This window comes from Pipistrellus kuhlii, unplaced genomic scaffold (genome assembly GCF_014108245.1).
Source record: "Pipistrellus kuhlii isolate mPipKuh1 unplaced genomic scaffold, mPipKuh1.p scaffold_m20_p_1, whole genome shotgun sequence".
Taxonomy (NCBI): domain Eukaryota; kingdom Metazoa; phylum Chordata; class Mammalia; order Chiroptera; family Vespertilionidae; genus Pipistrellus; species Pipistrellus kuhlii.
The window spans coordinates 126444139-126459475 of NW_023425404.1; the positions used below are offsets into that span (position 1 = coordinate 126444139).

The following is a 15337-nucleotide window of genomic DNA, read 5'->3' on the forward strand; positions in this document are numbered from 1 at the left end:
GTTACTCAATATCTGCTAATTTCAGATTTAACAGCCTGCAACTCTACTACAGAATTGAGAAATGAATGCAGATTGCTGTAATTCCCACCCAAACAGAATATTTGGCATATAATATAATTCAGAGAACTCAAAGCCCTTGCTTTTTTTTTTTTGTTTGTTTTTCTTCAGAACACCTGTTTTGCTGTATGGGAAACTGAGACCTGGAAACAGTTCGCAGAATGAGGGAAGAGCAGAATATGGGATCTGTCTAGCTTCTTGCTTCCAAGACTACTGCAGATTGCATCTTTGGAAAAGCGTAGGTGTCCTGTGTAGCACCCACCTTGGGCCTAAATAACATGATAGAGGTGAGGACTAGCCACACAGCATAGCTAAGGGTCAGATATGTTGACTTTGAATAAAAAGTTTTAGTAGTAGTTTTTATAGTGATGATCGTTGAGGTCAGGGGTATCCCACACCATAAGGCCAAACAGTAGTTTAACATTATTGGAGCTGATTCTGATAGTTAGCTTTGAACTTTTATGGTGATGTTGGCATAGGAATTGTTACCCAGTTATTTCTAAAGTGGAAATGTATTATGTCTTTGGAATATCAAACAGATTTTCCAAATTTGTATATATTTTTGAATTTATTACTTCAGAACTTAAATTCTTTTTAAAAAATAATGTCACTTGAAAGCAACATCTTCTGTTAAAGGGTGTTTGTGTATTTTAATATTAACTGTTTTGCACTGTCATCTTAGAAAAATGCAGGCATGTTCAATTGTCCCTTCTAATATTTGAAGATTGGGATTGGATTCTGTGCTTAGATGCAGTGGCTTCCTGACCACAGTGTGGTATTTCATAGCTGCCCTGGTCTAGCCTCTGGCTCTTTAGTAACAGTAATGACTGAAATTTTTTTTAGTTTATATGCTCTTTGCTGTGCTTCCCTTAAAAATGCTCACAGTAGGTACAATAAAATGGGGGTGCCCAGGCTCACCACTTAGAGAGTGGAGAGTTTGGGTTAACTTTCTCCTCAGACTCTGCCTGTTGTTCATAGATGGGGGAGGGGGAGAGTGTCCTTGGACTTGTGAGTCTGTGTTTAACATTTCTAGTATGGGTCTGTTTTTCTAGTGAAAGGGTTTTATAGCTTACAACATATTTCAAAAGGATCTTTGACCTTTCCCTTCAATACAGATAACAGTTTTAGTGTGTTTGCCACATATGAACTTCTTCAATGATTTGTTATTTTGATAATTAAACATAGTTCTTTACTGTTCCCATACTTTGTATTTAACTATTCTGTATGTTTAGATCCCAAGTGCACACTTACAGATATGCACACATGTATATATATACAAAATCTAGAGAATATCTAAAATAAGATGAACATGAACTCAAAGTAATTCTAATTTTACCCTAACCTAAAAATACTGGCCCCACCCCCACCCCATTGTCACATCATTTGGAGTATGTAGCAGCAGAAGCTTTCACTTGTATTCATCTCATTTTCTGAGCTTTATAGTTTAAATACTATCATAGGAGTCTTTCTCCACATGTTTATTGCACAAAAGACCAAGTTACTAAACATGTATTGCCTGAGATTCTATTCTGTTAAGTATGTGTCAGGAATATAGTGAAGAATATATACATACTGGAGCAACAGCACTCATTTGACATACTGTGTCACTGGATATATTAGTAAAGGATTTTGGACTCCGGCTCTGTAGGAAAGATGGAGTGACATCTCAGCTGGCCTTGCTTGTTGAAAATGTAAACTGAAAGGTGGGAGGGAAGATACAAATTTAATTGAGAGGAAGAGGTTAGAAATGTATTTGCAGGTTTTTGGTTTGGGCAACTGGGTAGATGATATGCTATCTTTCCTTGAGATTGAGGGATCGATAGTTAGTTTTTGCTTGTTCATTTGTTTTAAATGGCAAGGAGGGATGAATTAGAAGAATCTGTAGGTAAAAAACAAACAAACGTTCACCAGAAATTTGCATGGAAATTCAGCATATGGTATTAACCGCAGCCATAAACAGCCAAAAATAGAAGAGCAGAACTGGGCACAGTGAGGCAGGTAGACTCACTCTTTTGGTAAGTCTTACTTACCTGAGGACAGTGAAGTACTGGGACTGGTGGCTACACTCTGCTTTGTCTCTTTTTCTTTTTCTACCAAGTTGAGTTGTGCTTAGAAAAGCCAGTTTTCTTGTCCCTAAACTTGTTCAGGGCTGTTGTTCGCCTTAGTGCAATTATACAATTTAACTAATATAAACTGATAAAAGTATTACAAAAGCAGTTACTCAGGAAAAGTTATCTGACAACTTTGGAGTGTCTTGATAACTAAGAAAATTACTAAGAAAACTGCTGTTAAATGAGGTATATGGATAAGACTATGAAAAATCGGGGAATGAGGGAGGTGGGGGCGGGGACCTGTAGGAGGAAAGATGGGAGGTAATCTGGTTGCATTGTAACATTGTAAAAGAGGCTACAGAAAGTGCAACCAGTGGCAAAGCCTGTCCACACAGCGGAGTGAATCAATGGTCACAAATTGCGGTAGAACAAACATGAGGCCACCTCTCCAAGATGGGAAAATATTTAAATACACTGTGACCTTTGTAATTATGCAGAAGAATAGAGTGGGATTATATCTGTCAAGTTCTTGCTTCTGAGTCAACTCTTTTTTTTTTATTTTAAAAAATGTTTTATTGATTTTTTACAGAGAGGAAGGGAGAGAGATAGAGAGCCAGAAACGTTGATGAGAGAGAACCATCAACCAGCCACTGGGGATGTGCCCGCAACCAAGGTACATGCCTCCGACCAGAATCGAACCTGGGACCTCTCAGTCCGCAGACTGATGCTCTACCACTGAGCCAAACCGGTTTCTGCCTGAGTCAACTCTTTTAATGGGGAATAAGACCACGTACTTATCAGCAGTGCCTGTAGTCTAGCTATGTGATCTCCTTGTCCAGCTTGTCATCTCCCTTTGTCTCAACATTTCTCTTCCACCTTCTAGCCACCAGTCGTGAATTTAATGAACATCTTTCTCATTATCTTCGTGTCTCAAGCATATAGGAAAAAAACCCAAATGACTGCACCGTTCTAGGAATTGCACACACTCAGAGGAATTAGTTGGTCAGAGCCTGTATTGCCACTTGTCTTAACACTGAATATTTCTTTTCAGAGGTGCTAAAAACTCAAATTTGCTGGTGTAACTCTACTCTAAAATGATTCAAATACACTTATTTTCCATATTTTATACTTCTGTTAGAATAATAAATTATTGCCTTAGCTGGTTTGGCTCAGTGGACAGAGTGTCGGCCTGTGAACTGAATTTGATTTCGGTCAAGGGCACATGCCTGGGTTGTGGGCTCGATCCCCAGTGGGGGAACTTGCAGGAGGCAACTGATCTATGATTCTCTTATCATGGATGTTTCTATCTCTCCTTTTTCCTTCCTCTCTGAAATCAATAAAAATTTATCATTAAAAATAAATAAATTATTCCAATAAAAAATGGGAATAATCATTTTAGAAGCATTGTGCCATTCATATTATTTGTTGAGTATCTAAGTTGTACTTCAAAGAACAAAGTGAAAATCTTTGTGAAAAAGAAATAAGAATGCATAAAAATAGACTGATTCTGTTTAAGAAAAAGATACAAGAGGAACACATACAACTAAACGGAGTAAGGTTTCCAGTGTCAGTTTGTAGAATTGCCTATTGTTTGCAGTAACTTCCAATCAGGCAGGGCAAAGGAGGAGCATAAAGGTAGGGAGAAGTGAGAAAGGAGGAGAATAAAAGCAGACAGGGCAGAGTAAGCATCACCCAAGGCCCAGACCCTAATTTGGAGGAAGCAGATAGTACTTGGAGAAGATCACACACCTCATAGATCTAGCAGCAAGTTGGCCAATGGCCCCCTTCAAAGGAGCTGCATTGTCCTTCTGTGTTCCTGCTTCTCACACCTCCATTCTCCCTACCTGTGGCTCTGTCTTTGGAGACAGCAGAAGATGGGGCGTGTTTAAATAGTGACAAGGAGAGAGAGGTTGATGGTACCAGACAAGAGGAGGGTATGGGATCCACACTACAGATGAAGGACCAGTATTCCTTCAATTAACAGCTGTGGGGGTTTTTCTCCCTCTCCAAACCTTCGTTGACATAGAAACTCCTGAGAAAAAGAACTCATTTTTTTGAAATCTTTTCAAGTTGTCTTATGTGTCCAGGCTGTATTTAAGGTATCTTAACTAGACTTCTGAGGTCTGATTTTCTAGAACTGTATGGATTATTATATAATTGTAAGGGGATGACTCCCTTTCTTTCTCCAAAGTGCTAAGAAATATTTATCTTTTGGCATATTAAATTAAAGAAAGGAATGATGCACATGCATATAGATCTTATAAGTGAGACATATGTCAGACATATGTCACTTATAAAGGGTATGTCACTGAGGATGTTTATTGATTTAAATTTTTTTTTTTTTATTGATTTCAGAGAGGGAGGAGATAGAAACATCAATTATGAGAGAGAATCATTGATCAGCTGCCTCCTGCATGCCTCCAACTGGGGATTGAACCAGCAAACTGAGCATGTGCCCTTGATTGGGGCCCTTCAGTCACAGGCTGACACTCTATCCACTGAGCCAAACCAGTTGGGCTATTTATTGATTTTTGAGAGAAGAGAGAAAAGAGAAAAAGAAAGAAAAAGGGAGAGAAAGAGAGACATTAATGTGAGAGAGAAACATTGATCAGTTGCTCCCATAAATGTCCCGACTGGGGATCAAACCCACAATGGAGGTATGTACCCTGAATGGGACTAGAACCTGCAAACTTTTGGTGTATGTGGCAACAGTCCAATCAACTGAGTCACCTGGCCAGGGCATCAGTGGCTTTGAATTTTAAGGAAGGTGGTTTGCTTATTGATTAACAAGACCTTAAGCCCTGTGGAGCTTTGGTCAGGACATGAGGAAGACAGGTTGCACATTTCACAACCATCTATTGTAGGGGTGTCGAACTCAATCAGAGAAGGGGCCAAAATCTAAAATCCAGCCTAAATCGCGGGCCGAATGGTTTACTGAACAGTCATAAACTGTCATTGTGATGGAAACGCAGCGGAGTGCAGTGATGACAGCGCGGTGCGGGCCACATTGCAAGGCCTGGCGGGACGGATTTGGCCCGCGGGCCTTGTGTTTGACACATGTGATCTATTGCATCAAAGAGCCATTTACTCTGCAGACCTTCACAATTTCTTCATGACTTGCTGATATTCATTGTCCTTAATTTGGAGAAACATTACACATTTGAGATGTTCTTGCTGTTTGATTAATATAGATTAGAAGTAACTTTTCTCCACAGCAAAGTTGGTGTGTGTGTGTGTGTTTATGTTTTCGTTTTAATTCTCACTTGAATGTATTTTTTCATTGATTTCTAGAGAGAATGGAAGGGAGGGAAGAGGAGAGTAGAAAAAGAGAGAAACATCGATGTGACAGAAGTACATCAATTGGTTGCCTCCAAAGCTGCCCATACCTCCCACACATGCTCCAACCAGGGCTGGGAAACCTGTAACCGAAGTACATGCCCTTGAGGAGAATTCGAAACCACAATTCTTTGGTCTGCTGGCGGAATGTAATCACTGAGCAAACTGGCCAGAGCCACAGCAAAGCTTTTTTGTTTTAAATATATTTTATTGATTTTTCACAGAGAGGAAGAGAGAGGGATGGAGAGCTAGAAACATCGATGAGAGAGATACATTGACCAGCTGCCTCCTGAACACCCCCCACTGGCCTGCAACCAATGTACATGCCCTTGACTGGAATCCCCTGAGACCCCTCAGTCCGCAGACCAACGAGCCAAACCGGTTTGTGCAGCAAAGTTTTTAATATATGTGAAAACTATCTTGGATGTACTTTAAGAAATTGGTTTGTTACAAGATGAAGTGAAAATATTGTATTAGTGTCAGGTGGGCCCAGTTTTTTTTTCTTTTTTGTTTTTTTTTTTTCTTTCCCCCCCCCCCCCACTAAATCAATTATGTATAGCTCCAGGACCATTTTATCACCTCCACTGTGGTTCTTTAGTGCCCTCCTAGGAATAAGCATGGCCCAACCTCAGCAGCACAGGGTTAAAGCAGCTTTAAGCTGCTTTCTACTCAGACTGTCATTCTTTAAAATGTGTGTTCTAAGTTGGCTTACTACCACGTACATCTTATTCTTTAAGTATTAATGTGCTTTCAATTGAAAAACTGATAGTTAAATGATAATAAATTGGAACGTGTAGTAGAATTTGATTGGCAATCCTTGAAGAAAAGCAGGATTATTAGACGGGTGAGATGAATGAGATTTTCCATCGAAGAGTTGGACAATGCACTACTCATAGTTCATTTTTGAAGAGGACTTATGGGTCTCTTAAGACTTTTGTGGATTTCTGACTTTTCTTTGCTACAGGTATACTAATGCTACATTTGGCCATTAGCATTTTTGTTTTCAAATGTAAATGAGAGAAAGTGAAGATACTGAACCAGACACTTCTGCTCTTTGTCCAAAAGGTGATATTACATCTGAAATATCAGCAGTAAGTTGTTTTTTCCCCTATACTAGACTCTAGATACATTTTGTTTGCCATTGAGGGAGGTTAGTGTGTGGCTAAGAAAGAGATGACAAAAATAAGATAAATGGTTGTTCAATGAAAAGTACCTTTGCAACAAATGAGAAGACTTGGGAGTAGGAGGCAGGGGATCTGAATAAGGCAAGAAAGATGGGTCTCTGAAGGTGACATGCTGCTGAGTGAGATGCTGTGAATCTGGCATGGCAGGGGAAGTAGTAGTTCTTAATGTGCCGAATGTTGATAGACACATAGAGGTCAGAATATATCCTAAACAGACTGGAAGAGAGCAGTTAGCTTTTCAGCAATGGAATTGAACATTTTTGTTAAAAATATTTCTTACATATCTTGGCCATTTGTGGCTCAATTGTTTGGGCATCCTCCTGTGAACCAAAGAGTCACCAGTTCAGTTCCCAGTCAGAGCACATGCCCAGATTGTGGGCTTAATCCCCAGTGGGGGAAAGGGGTGCAAGAGGCAGCCAATCAGTGTTTCTCTTATCAATGTTTCTCTCTCCCTCTCCCTCTCTAAAATAAATAAAAACATATGTAAAAAATATTGATTATATTTGACTTCGTCCATTTTAGATTAAATGAAGTAGACATGCTGCCTTGTATCCTATGCAGTTTCCAAGTTTGAGCCTAGCACTTCCTGGGAGTGTTCAGGAAGGTGCACCCTATGAAAATCCACCTAAAGAGGTCATTAGTCATTATCCTTTCCATTTGCTTCTTTCTCCCTTTGGTGGAAAAGTGTAGGTGCTTCAGGGGGTGCTCTTCTCCTGGAAAATGAATGACTCCCAATAAGAACAAGAAATTATACTTTGAGAGCAGAAAGGCTGTGTCTCTAAGGATATGATTACCTACATCAACTTTGCACTTAGTTTTTCAAAATAACCATTACGACCACACACAAAGTTAAGAGGTAAGAGTTTTAGTTTGCATATTGTTTCACATAACATTTTATTTAGGCTTAAAACAATGTTTTAAAATTGAATTTTAAAGAAAGAGAGGAAAGGAAAGAGAAACATCAATTTGTTTTTTCATCTATTCATGCATTGATTCTTGTATGTTCCCTAACTGGGGGGTCAAATCTACAACTTCGGCATATTGAGATGGCATTCTAACCAACTGAGCTACTTGGCTAGGGCTTTTTAGGCTTCTTTATTATCAAGAATTGCAGTGGTTGTTGGAGTTTGTCAGACATTTAATGGATGAAATACTTCTCTCCTAGCAGAAGGCTAATGAGATTATCTAAATTCTTTGTTTGGTTTGGAATCTTAGTAAGAATCGAAGTCAAGGTATGTTATAAACCAATTATAAGGCTTAAAGCTGGAAGGGACCATTTTTATTTTTGTGTGTGAAATTACTAGATAAGTTCTGAATTAAAAGCAATTAGTGGAAAATTCTTTTAAGTGGAATTTTTTTTTTGGTCTGCTTCTCAAGTAGATACTTTTTTGGCTAGAAAGTAAGTTCTTGCATCTAGTGTCTGATTTATGCTCTCCCTAGGAGCAGAAGCAGATAAAGGTGTAAAAATAAATTCCCTTTTCCCACTACTATCTTTTCCAGTAGAAGCACAGATGAGTATGTATAAAAGGTAATTTAAATTTTAATTTTGAAGTTGATTGGCAGCATCTACTTAGGAATATTTCTATAATGGATGCCAGTTAAATGTGTAATTAAATGTCTCCTGAGATTGGATTTCTTTTGTTTGTCCGTGTCTTTGAATGACACATTTATTATGAGAATACTCAGTGGAAAGAACTATCTATAGATATAAAAAGCCAAAGACCAGAACACTGTAAAAATCAGAACGACCTGTTGCTATGATTCTCACTATGGCCAGAGAACGGACCCAGATCAGCCCCCACCACCCCATGGGCCCACAACCCCTCCCCCCAGCCAGCCCCACCTCTTATTTCCCCTCTTCCACAATAGGGGCGCCAGCCAACTTCCCGAGGCCCCTTCCCCTAGCCAGCTCAGCTCCTGATCAGCCCTCTCACTCTGATTAGGGGCAGGGCCGGCCAGCCAAACCACCCATGGCCCCTCCCCCAGGCCACTGGTCCCAGATCACCCCCCTAACCCCATTCAGGGGAGAGGTGATTAACCCACCACCCACAGCCCCTCTATAGGGCTGGCCCCATCCCCAGTCGACCCCCTCACCCCAATCGGGGGTGGGGCCCACCGGCCAATCGCTCTCAGCCCCTCCCCCCAGCCGGCACAGCCCTGATCAGGCCCTGATTGAGGCAGGCCAGCCTGCTAACTTCCCACCTTTTCCTCCTCCCAACAGGCCCAACCCCAATCCACCATTAGGGCTGGGCCAGCTGGACCCTACCCATGAACGAATTCATGCACTGGGCCTATAGTCATAGAGATAATGAACTTAAAGAAAATATAAAGAACTATAATAACATTTTTCTTGGAAACAGCCATCTGTTGCTGTGTAAATATCCCCTCTATTCAAGCCTACAAATACAGTTGAGTGTACAGGTGAAGCTTGAACAGCACAGGTGACTCTTGAACAATGCAGGTTTGAACTGCACAGGTCCACTTATGCACAGAATTTTTAAAAAATACAGTCGGCCCTTTGTATTTGCAGGTTTAAACATCCTCAGAACGAAAACTGTCTTTACATTCCCAACTGTGATTCCCAGTTTCAGATGAAAAATTAACTGTTTTTGATTCATGGTTGAATTTGCAGATATGAAGGGCTGACTGTAGAGTTAAGAGTTACACTTGGATTTAAGAGCAGGGGTTGGTGCCCTTAACCTCAGCATTTTTCAAGGGTCAACTGTATATGTGTAAGGTACTATGGAAGGTACAGCACCCAAGATACAAATTATTCTGTCGTAAAACAGGTATATACAGTTTATAATCTGATGTCAACAGCTGTGAGATACACAGTATAATCTATCCAGCAACACAAGGCAAATGAATAAGGAACTATAATTCCTATTATGGAATTTTAGATTTTTATACCTCTTTAGCGATGGGCATATTAAGTTTATTAAATAAATTTATATTACATATTAACGAGTGTCCTTTCAACCTTTAAATGGCTATGATTGTGCTTTAACGATTAGATATAGCTTCTTTGATCATTTTGTTTGTTTTTTAATGGGTTTATTTAGTTTCAAAGGTCTGGAAGGTAAACTACCTTTCTACAAAGTTATGTTTAGATATTGAAAGTAACAAATTTTGACTTTTCTAATTGTTTTTCAAAGGGGATCCTGCAGTACTTAATCAGGGCAGTCTCTAAAGTTCCTAAGCCCATTTTCCATCTTTAGTCAAATTGTGTTTACTTACCTAGCTGACTGTTCATTTGTTGTTTGTTTGTAAAATGATCCTAATAGTTATGCTGGTGTTCTTAGAACACATGTCTGTGTAGAAGTGTCTTATACTATATATCTCCTATATATCTTCTGATCCAGAGACAAGTCATGTTTCCACATCACCCATTTGTACCAAGAAAAATAATGTCATGCCCTTTAGGAGAATGATACCTTTTGGTTTTAGAAGTCAACAAGTTCTCAAACTATGATTCTATCACTGTTTCTTGAAAATCAACTGAAGTAACTGATATAGACACATGTATGAAAATGAGCCTCTTAACCTTTAATAGTTTACTGTCCTGTATGACAGGGATACATTATTCTGAGAAGTGTGGCATTGTGCAAACATAGAAGTATAGCCTAACAGGGGTCCTCAAATTTTTTAAAGTGGGGGCCAGATCACAGTCCCTCAGAGAGCTGGAGGGCCGGACTATATGAACTACTAATTCCTACTGTAACACCTCGGCTGCGCTCACTGCCCAAAAAACCTGGCGGGCCGGATCAGACTCCTCTGCGGGCCGCATGTGGCCCGCGGGCCGTAGTTTGAAGACGCCTGGCCTACTACATACCTAGATTGTATGGCATAGTCTATGGTTATACTGAATACTGTAGGGCCTACAGTGTAGGCAGTTGTAATAATGATAAGTATTTGTGTATGTAAACATAGAAAAGATACAGTGAAAATACAGCATAAAAGATAAAGTGTGTGTGGGGAGCTGCACTGAATGCAGGGGTCCTATATGCCTAAATGCAGGCATGGGTGTAGGACACAGCTCCTTATGTGCCCCCCTTTTCCATTGACCTAAGTGGAAAATGACTACTACCCCTAAGAATGCTGCTAACTGCAGATGTCTTTACTTTAGGGTAAAACAATTGATAGGAGCCTGCTGACACAGAAGGAGCTGTAAAAGGAGTTGTAAAAGGTCAGGTGGTTGTAAAAGGCCAGGTGCTGAAGGAACTTATTTGTACAGGAACTCATCATGTTAGCAGAAACGGCCACCGTATGATTGCCTGAAATAAATATTTCCTCCTTCAGAATTGTATTTAAAGGTTGGAAAAATAAATTCGGGACTGCAGACTTCAGTCTCAGTCCTCCCGACCCCATCTTTTCTTGTCTTTCTTTTTTCTCATCCTCACCCCCTGAATCAGGTACTATTCGTTGCCAGCAGGTTCCGGCAAGTGTGTGTGTGTGTGTGTGTGTGTGTGTGTGTGTGTGTGTGTTTGAGTTTGAGTTAGAGGGTCAGGGCTATAGAGGTGGGCACTTTGGAGGGAGAGTAGATGTCAGGAGGAGGGAGGGAAGGAAGAGAATGGGATGAAAAAGGATTCGTGACATAAAGAGACCCAGAGAGATAAAGCTTGAGTTGGGGAGAGGAGGGAAAGGAGAGAGGGACAAAGAGAGAAAGAGGAGAGTTGGACTACGAGGAAGATAAAGAGTAACTGAGGGAAGAGAAGCAAGTTGATGTACAAGAGAGTGTGTTCAGGAGCAGGCAGTGGGTGGGCTCCTGAGTTCCCCTTCTCCCCAGCCAGCCTTCTCTCCTGGCTCCCTAAACAATTGTGGGCCCCAGCCAGTGGGTGGGCACAGGGAGAGGACAGCCTGCTTAGCCTCCCTGACTATATAAATCAACCAGAACTAACGGCGAATTCATCCTTAGTCAGGTCCAACCTTTTCTTTAAATGGTCACAAGTTTTTGCTTAAAATTGATTTATAATCTTTTGGGACCGCTGAGGTTGACTGAAATATCTTTAGGCTGGGTGGTGCATGACTGAACTTGTATTAGTCTAGTAATAATTAATGTCGTTTTCTAATACTTTTTTAAATAGAATTTATTTAAACAATACAACAAAATTTAATCAACAATATAGTTGCCGTTGTTTTCTACTACTTGTGCCCAACGCTCAGGAAGCATTTTAATCCCTCTGTTGTAAAATTCTTGTGATTTTGATGCAAAAAATTCGGTCAAAGCATTTTTGAGGCATTCTTCATTATTAAATTTTTTTCCAAGAAGAAAGTTTTGCAAAGAACGAAACAAATGGTAATCGGAAGGGGCAATATCAGGAGAATATGCAGGTTGAGGGAGAACTTCCCATTCCAACTGGCGCAGTTTTTCAGCAGTGATTCTTGCAGTATGTGGTCGTGCGTTATCATGGTGAAGAATTACGCCCTTCCGATTAATCAGCGCGGGTTCTTTTTCTCTTAAAGCTTGGGCTAACCTTTCCAATTGGGCACTATACACTGCACTCGTAATGGTTTGGTTAGATGGTAAAAGTTCATAATGAAGAATTCCTTTAAAATTCCACCAAACATACATCACTTTTTTCGCATGCAAGTCAGGTTTTGGCGTGGGCTGCGGAGCCTCATTTTGTCCAACCATTGAGGCCGCCTTTTCAAATTAACATACAGCACCCATTGTTCATCTCCGGTAACAATTTGCTCTAAAAACGGCAAACGGTTTTGACGAGAGAGGAGCAAACTGCAAATTGTGACTCTCTGATTACGGTTGTCGGTCAACTCATGAGGAACCCATTTTCCAAACTTTTGGACTTTGCCAAGTGCACGCAATTGATTGGAAATTGTTTTTTGTGAACAATTTAATGTTGTCGCAAGCTCTTGTTGGGTAATTTGAGGATTTTGCACCAAAAGAGCTTGAAGAGCTTCTTGATCAAAATTGGACACACGGCCTCGACCACTCTTGTCATCTAACGAAAAATTTCCCTCGCGAAATTTCTCAAACCAACGCTGGCATTTTCTAGCGCTAACTGCATCTTGACCAAGAGCACTACAGATGTTTTTTTGCAGCCTCATTTGCTTTTCTTCCTAATTGGAACTCGTAAAGCATGCAGTGCCGAATATGCTCTTCATCCGCCATCTTCTTAGCCCTAGTTTTGCAACAAAAACCAAACCAAACACAAACTTTTTCAAGCAAAACTTGCTAATTGCACTTCACACGTTCTGTAGATACCACGTGTTTGAAGGTTATGTCAATACAAGTCAACGCCAAGCAAGATTTTAAACGAATGTTTAAAAACGACATTAATTATTACTAGACCCGATATTTGGTTTTTTCCCATTTTCTGGCTGAATAATGTTACTATGACTCTCCATGAACAAGATTTGGTGGGGATATATGTTTTCATTTCTCTTTGGGATATATCTGGGAATGGCATATATGCCTAGGGGTGGAATTGCTAGGTCATATGATACTTTTATGTTTAACATTCTAAAACTGTTTACCAGAGTGGCTGTGCCATTTTACATTTCCACCAGCAATGTTGGAAGGTTCCAATTTCTCCACATCCTTGCCAACACTTATTGTTTGTTTGTTTTGTTTGTTTTTTATGGCCATCCAGTGGTATCTTCTGTTTTGATTAGCATTTCCCTGATGACGAGTATCTTTTCGTGTGCTTATCAGCCATTTCTGTATCTTCCGGGAAATGCCAATTCAGATTCTGCTGCTTATACTGAGTTTCAGAAATGATTTATTCTAGATATATGTTCCTTATCAGATATATGATTTGCAGATATCTTTGACCATTTTGTTCATTATTTTTTCCACTTTCTTGATGGTGTACTTTGAAGCATGGAAGTTAACTAATTGTGAAGACAAAATCATTTTTCTTTTTGCTGCTTGTGTTTTTGGTATCCTAAGAAGTCATTTTCTAATGCAAGCTCACAAAGATTTACTGCAATTTTTTCTTCTGAGTTTTATAGTTTTGGCTCTTACATTGAGGTGTTTGGCCCATTTTGAGGTAATTTAAAAAAATATATTTTATTGATTTTGTACAGAGAGGAAGAGAGAGGGATAGAGAGTTAGAAACATCGATGAGAGAGAGTCATCTATCAGCTGCCTCTTGCATACCCCCTACTGGGGATGTGCCTGCAACCAAGGTACATGCCCTTGACCGGAATCGAACCAGGGAGCTTTCAGTCCCCAAGCCGACGCTCTATCCATTGAGCCAAACCGGTTTCAGCTTGAGGTAATTTTTTTAAAAAGTATGTTTTTAGCCGAAACCAGTTTGCCTCAGTGGTAGAGCGTCGGTCTGCGGACTGAAAGGTCCCAGGTTCGATTCTGGTCAAGGGCCATGTACATTGGTTGTGGGCATATCCCCATTAGGGGGTGTGCAAGAGGTACCTGGTTGATGTTTCTCTCTCATCGACGTTTCTAGCTCTCTATCTCTCTCCATTCCTCTCTGTAAAAAAATCAATAAAATATAAAAAATATGTTTTTATTGATTTTATTTTTAAAATATATTTTTTATCGATTTCAAAGAAAAGGTAGAGAGAGAGAGATATAGAAACATCAATGATGGGAGAGAATCATTGATCAGCTGCCTCCTGTACACCCCATACTGGGGAGTGACCCTAACCCTTGATCAGAATTGAACTCAGAACTCTCAGTCCGCAGGCCAATGCTTGATCCATTGGGTCATACCGGCTAAGGCTTGAGTTAATTTTTATATAGAGTGAAATAGGTATCCAGCTTCATTTTTTTGCATGTGGATGGATGTCCAGTTGTCCTGACACCAATTGTTGAAAAGAGTATTCTTTCCCCATCAAATGGTCTTGGCACCCTTTTGAAAATTAATTGTAAAGTATTTTCATAAAGGTAAAGTATTTCTGGATTCTCAGTTCTATCCATCGATCTGTATGTCTGTGCCATTACCACACAGTATTAATTACTGTAGTTTTGTGGTAAGTTTTGAATTCAGGAAATATGACTCTCCCAGTTTTGTTTTTTCCAAGATTATTTTGGCTGTTCTGGGTACCTTGCATTTCCCTAAGTTTTTTTTTTTTATAAATTTCCATCAGTTTTGCAAAAAGGGCATGTGGGATTTTGCTAGTGATTGCCTTGACTCTGTAGATCACTTTGGGGAGTGTTGTCATCATAAGAATAGCATGTTTTCTCATCTGTGAACATGGGAATCTCTCCCATCCATGAACACCAGGTTTCTGTCTATCAGAACCACTATCTTATGTCATTGGTTCTCAAACATTTTAATCTCAGGACCTCTTTATACTTTTAAATATTGAAGATCCTTATCTCTAAAAATAAAGGTTAAGAAAATTTAAAAATATATTTCTCTTTAATAATAACAAATCCATTACATATAAATAATATTGCTTATGAAAAGATAGCAATCTTTTCCAAAACAAAAAGTAATTTAACAGGGAGAGTGGCATTTTTGTCAGTCTTCTTAATGTCTGATTTAATAGAATCTCAGCTGGATTCTCATCTGCTTCTGCATTTGATCTGTTACTTAATTTTGAATACAGATACAGTTCTCACACAAGGTTATTTTGATTAAAGCTTTTGTATTTTTTAGCAATACAACTCTCCCATTTTTTCATGTCTTACACTTGCTATTGAACTAAGGTCTTCTGTCTCGTAGCATACCCCACATTTTGGATTTAGCTAAAATCTTTGTTGGTATTATTTAACACTAGAGG

General features: G+C 39.6%; 1 protein-coding gene across 9 annotated transcripts in view; it reads left to right on the forward strand.

Annotated features, from left to right (window-relative positions):
* LOC118702486 (la-related protein 4B) overlaps window positions 1–15337 on the forward strand; it is a 93280-nt gene that overhangs the window by 11589 nt on the left and 66354 nt on the right. For 5 of the 9 annotated variants that reach the window (XM_036408422.2, XM_036408479.2, XM_036408496.2 and 2 more), the window contains exon 1: window positions 197–344. The exons of 1 other annotated variant lie outside the window; for it this stretch is intronic. In XM_036408422.2, the coding sequence (XP_036264315.1) occupies window positions 336–344 (9 nt within the window). In that variant the 5' untranslated portion in view covers window positions 197–335. Of the gene's footprint in view, window positions 1–168; window positions 345–15337 lie in introns of those variants that run through there. 3 more of the 9 variants (XM_036408458.2, XM_036408469.2, XM_036408487.2) reach the window with 3 other exon arrangements.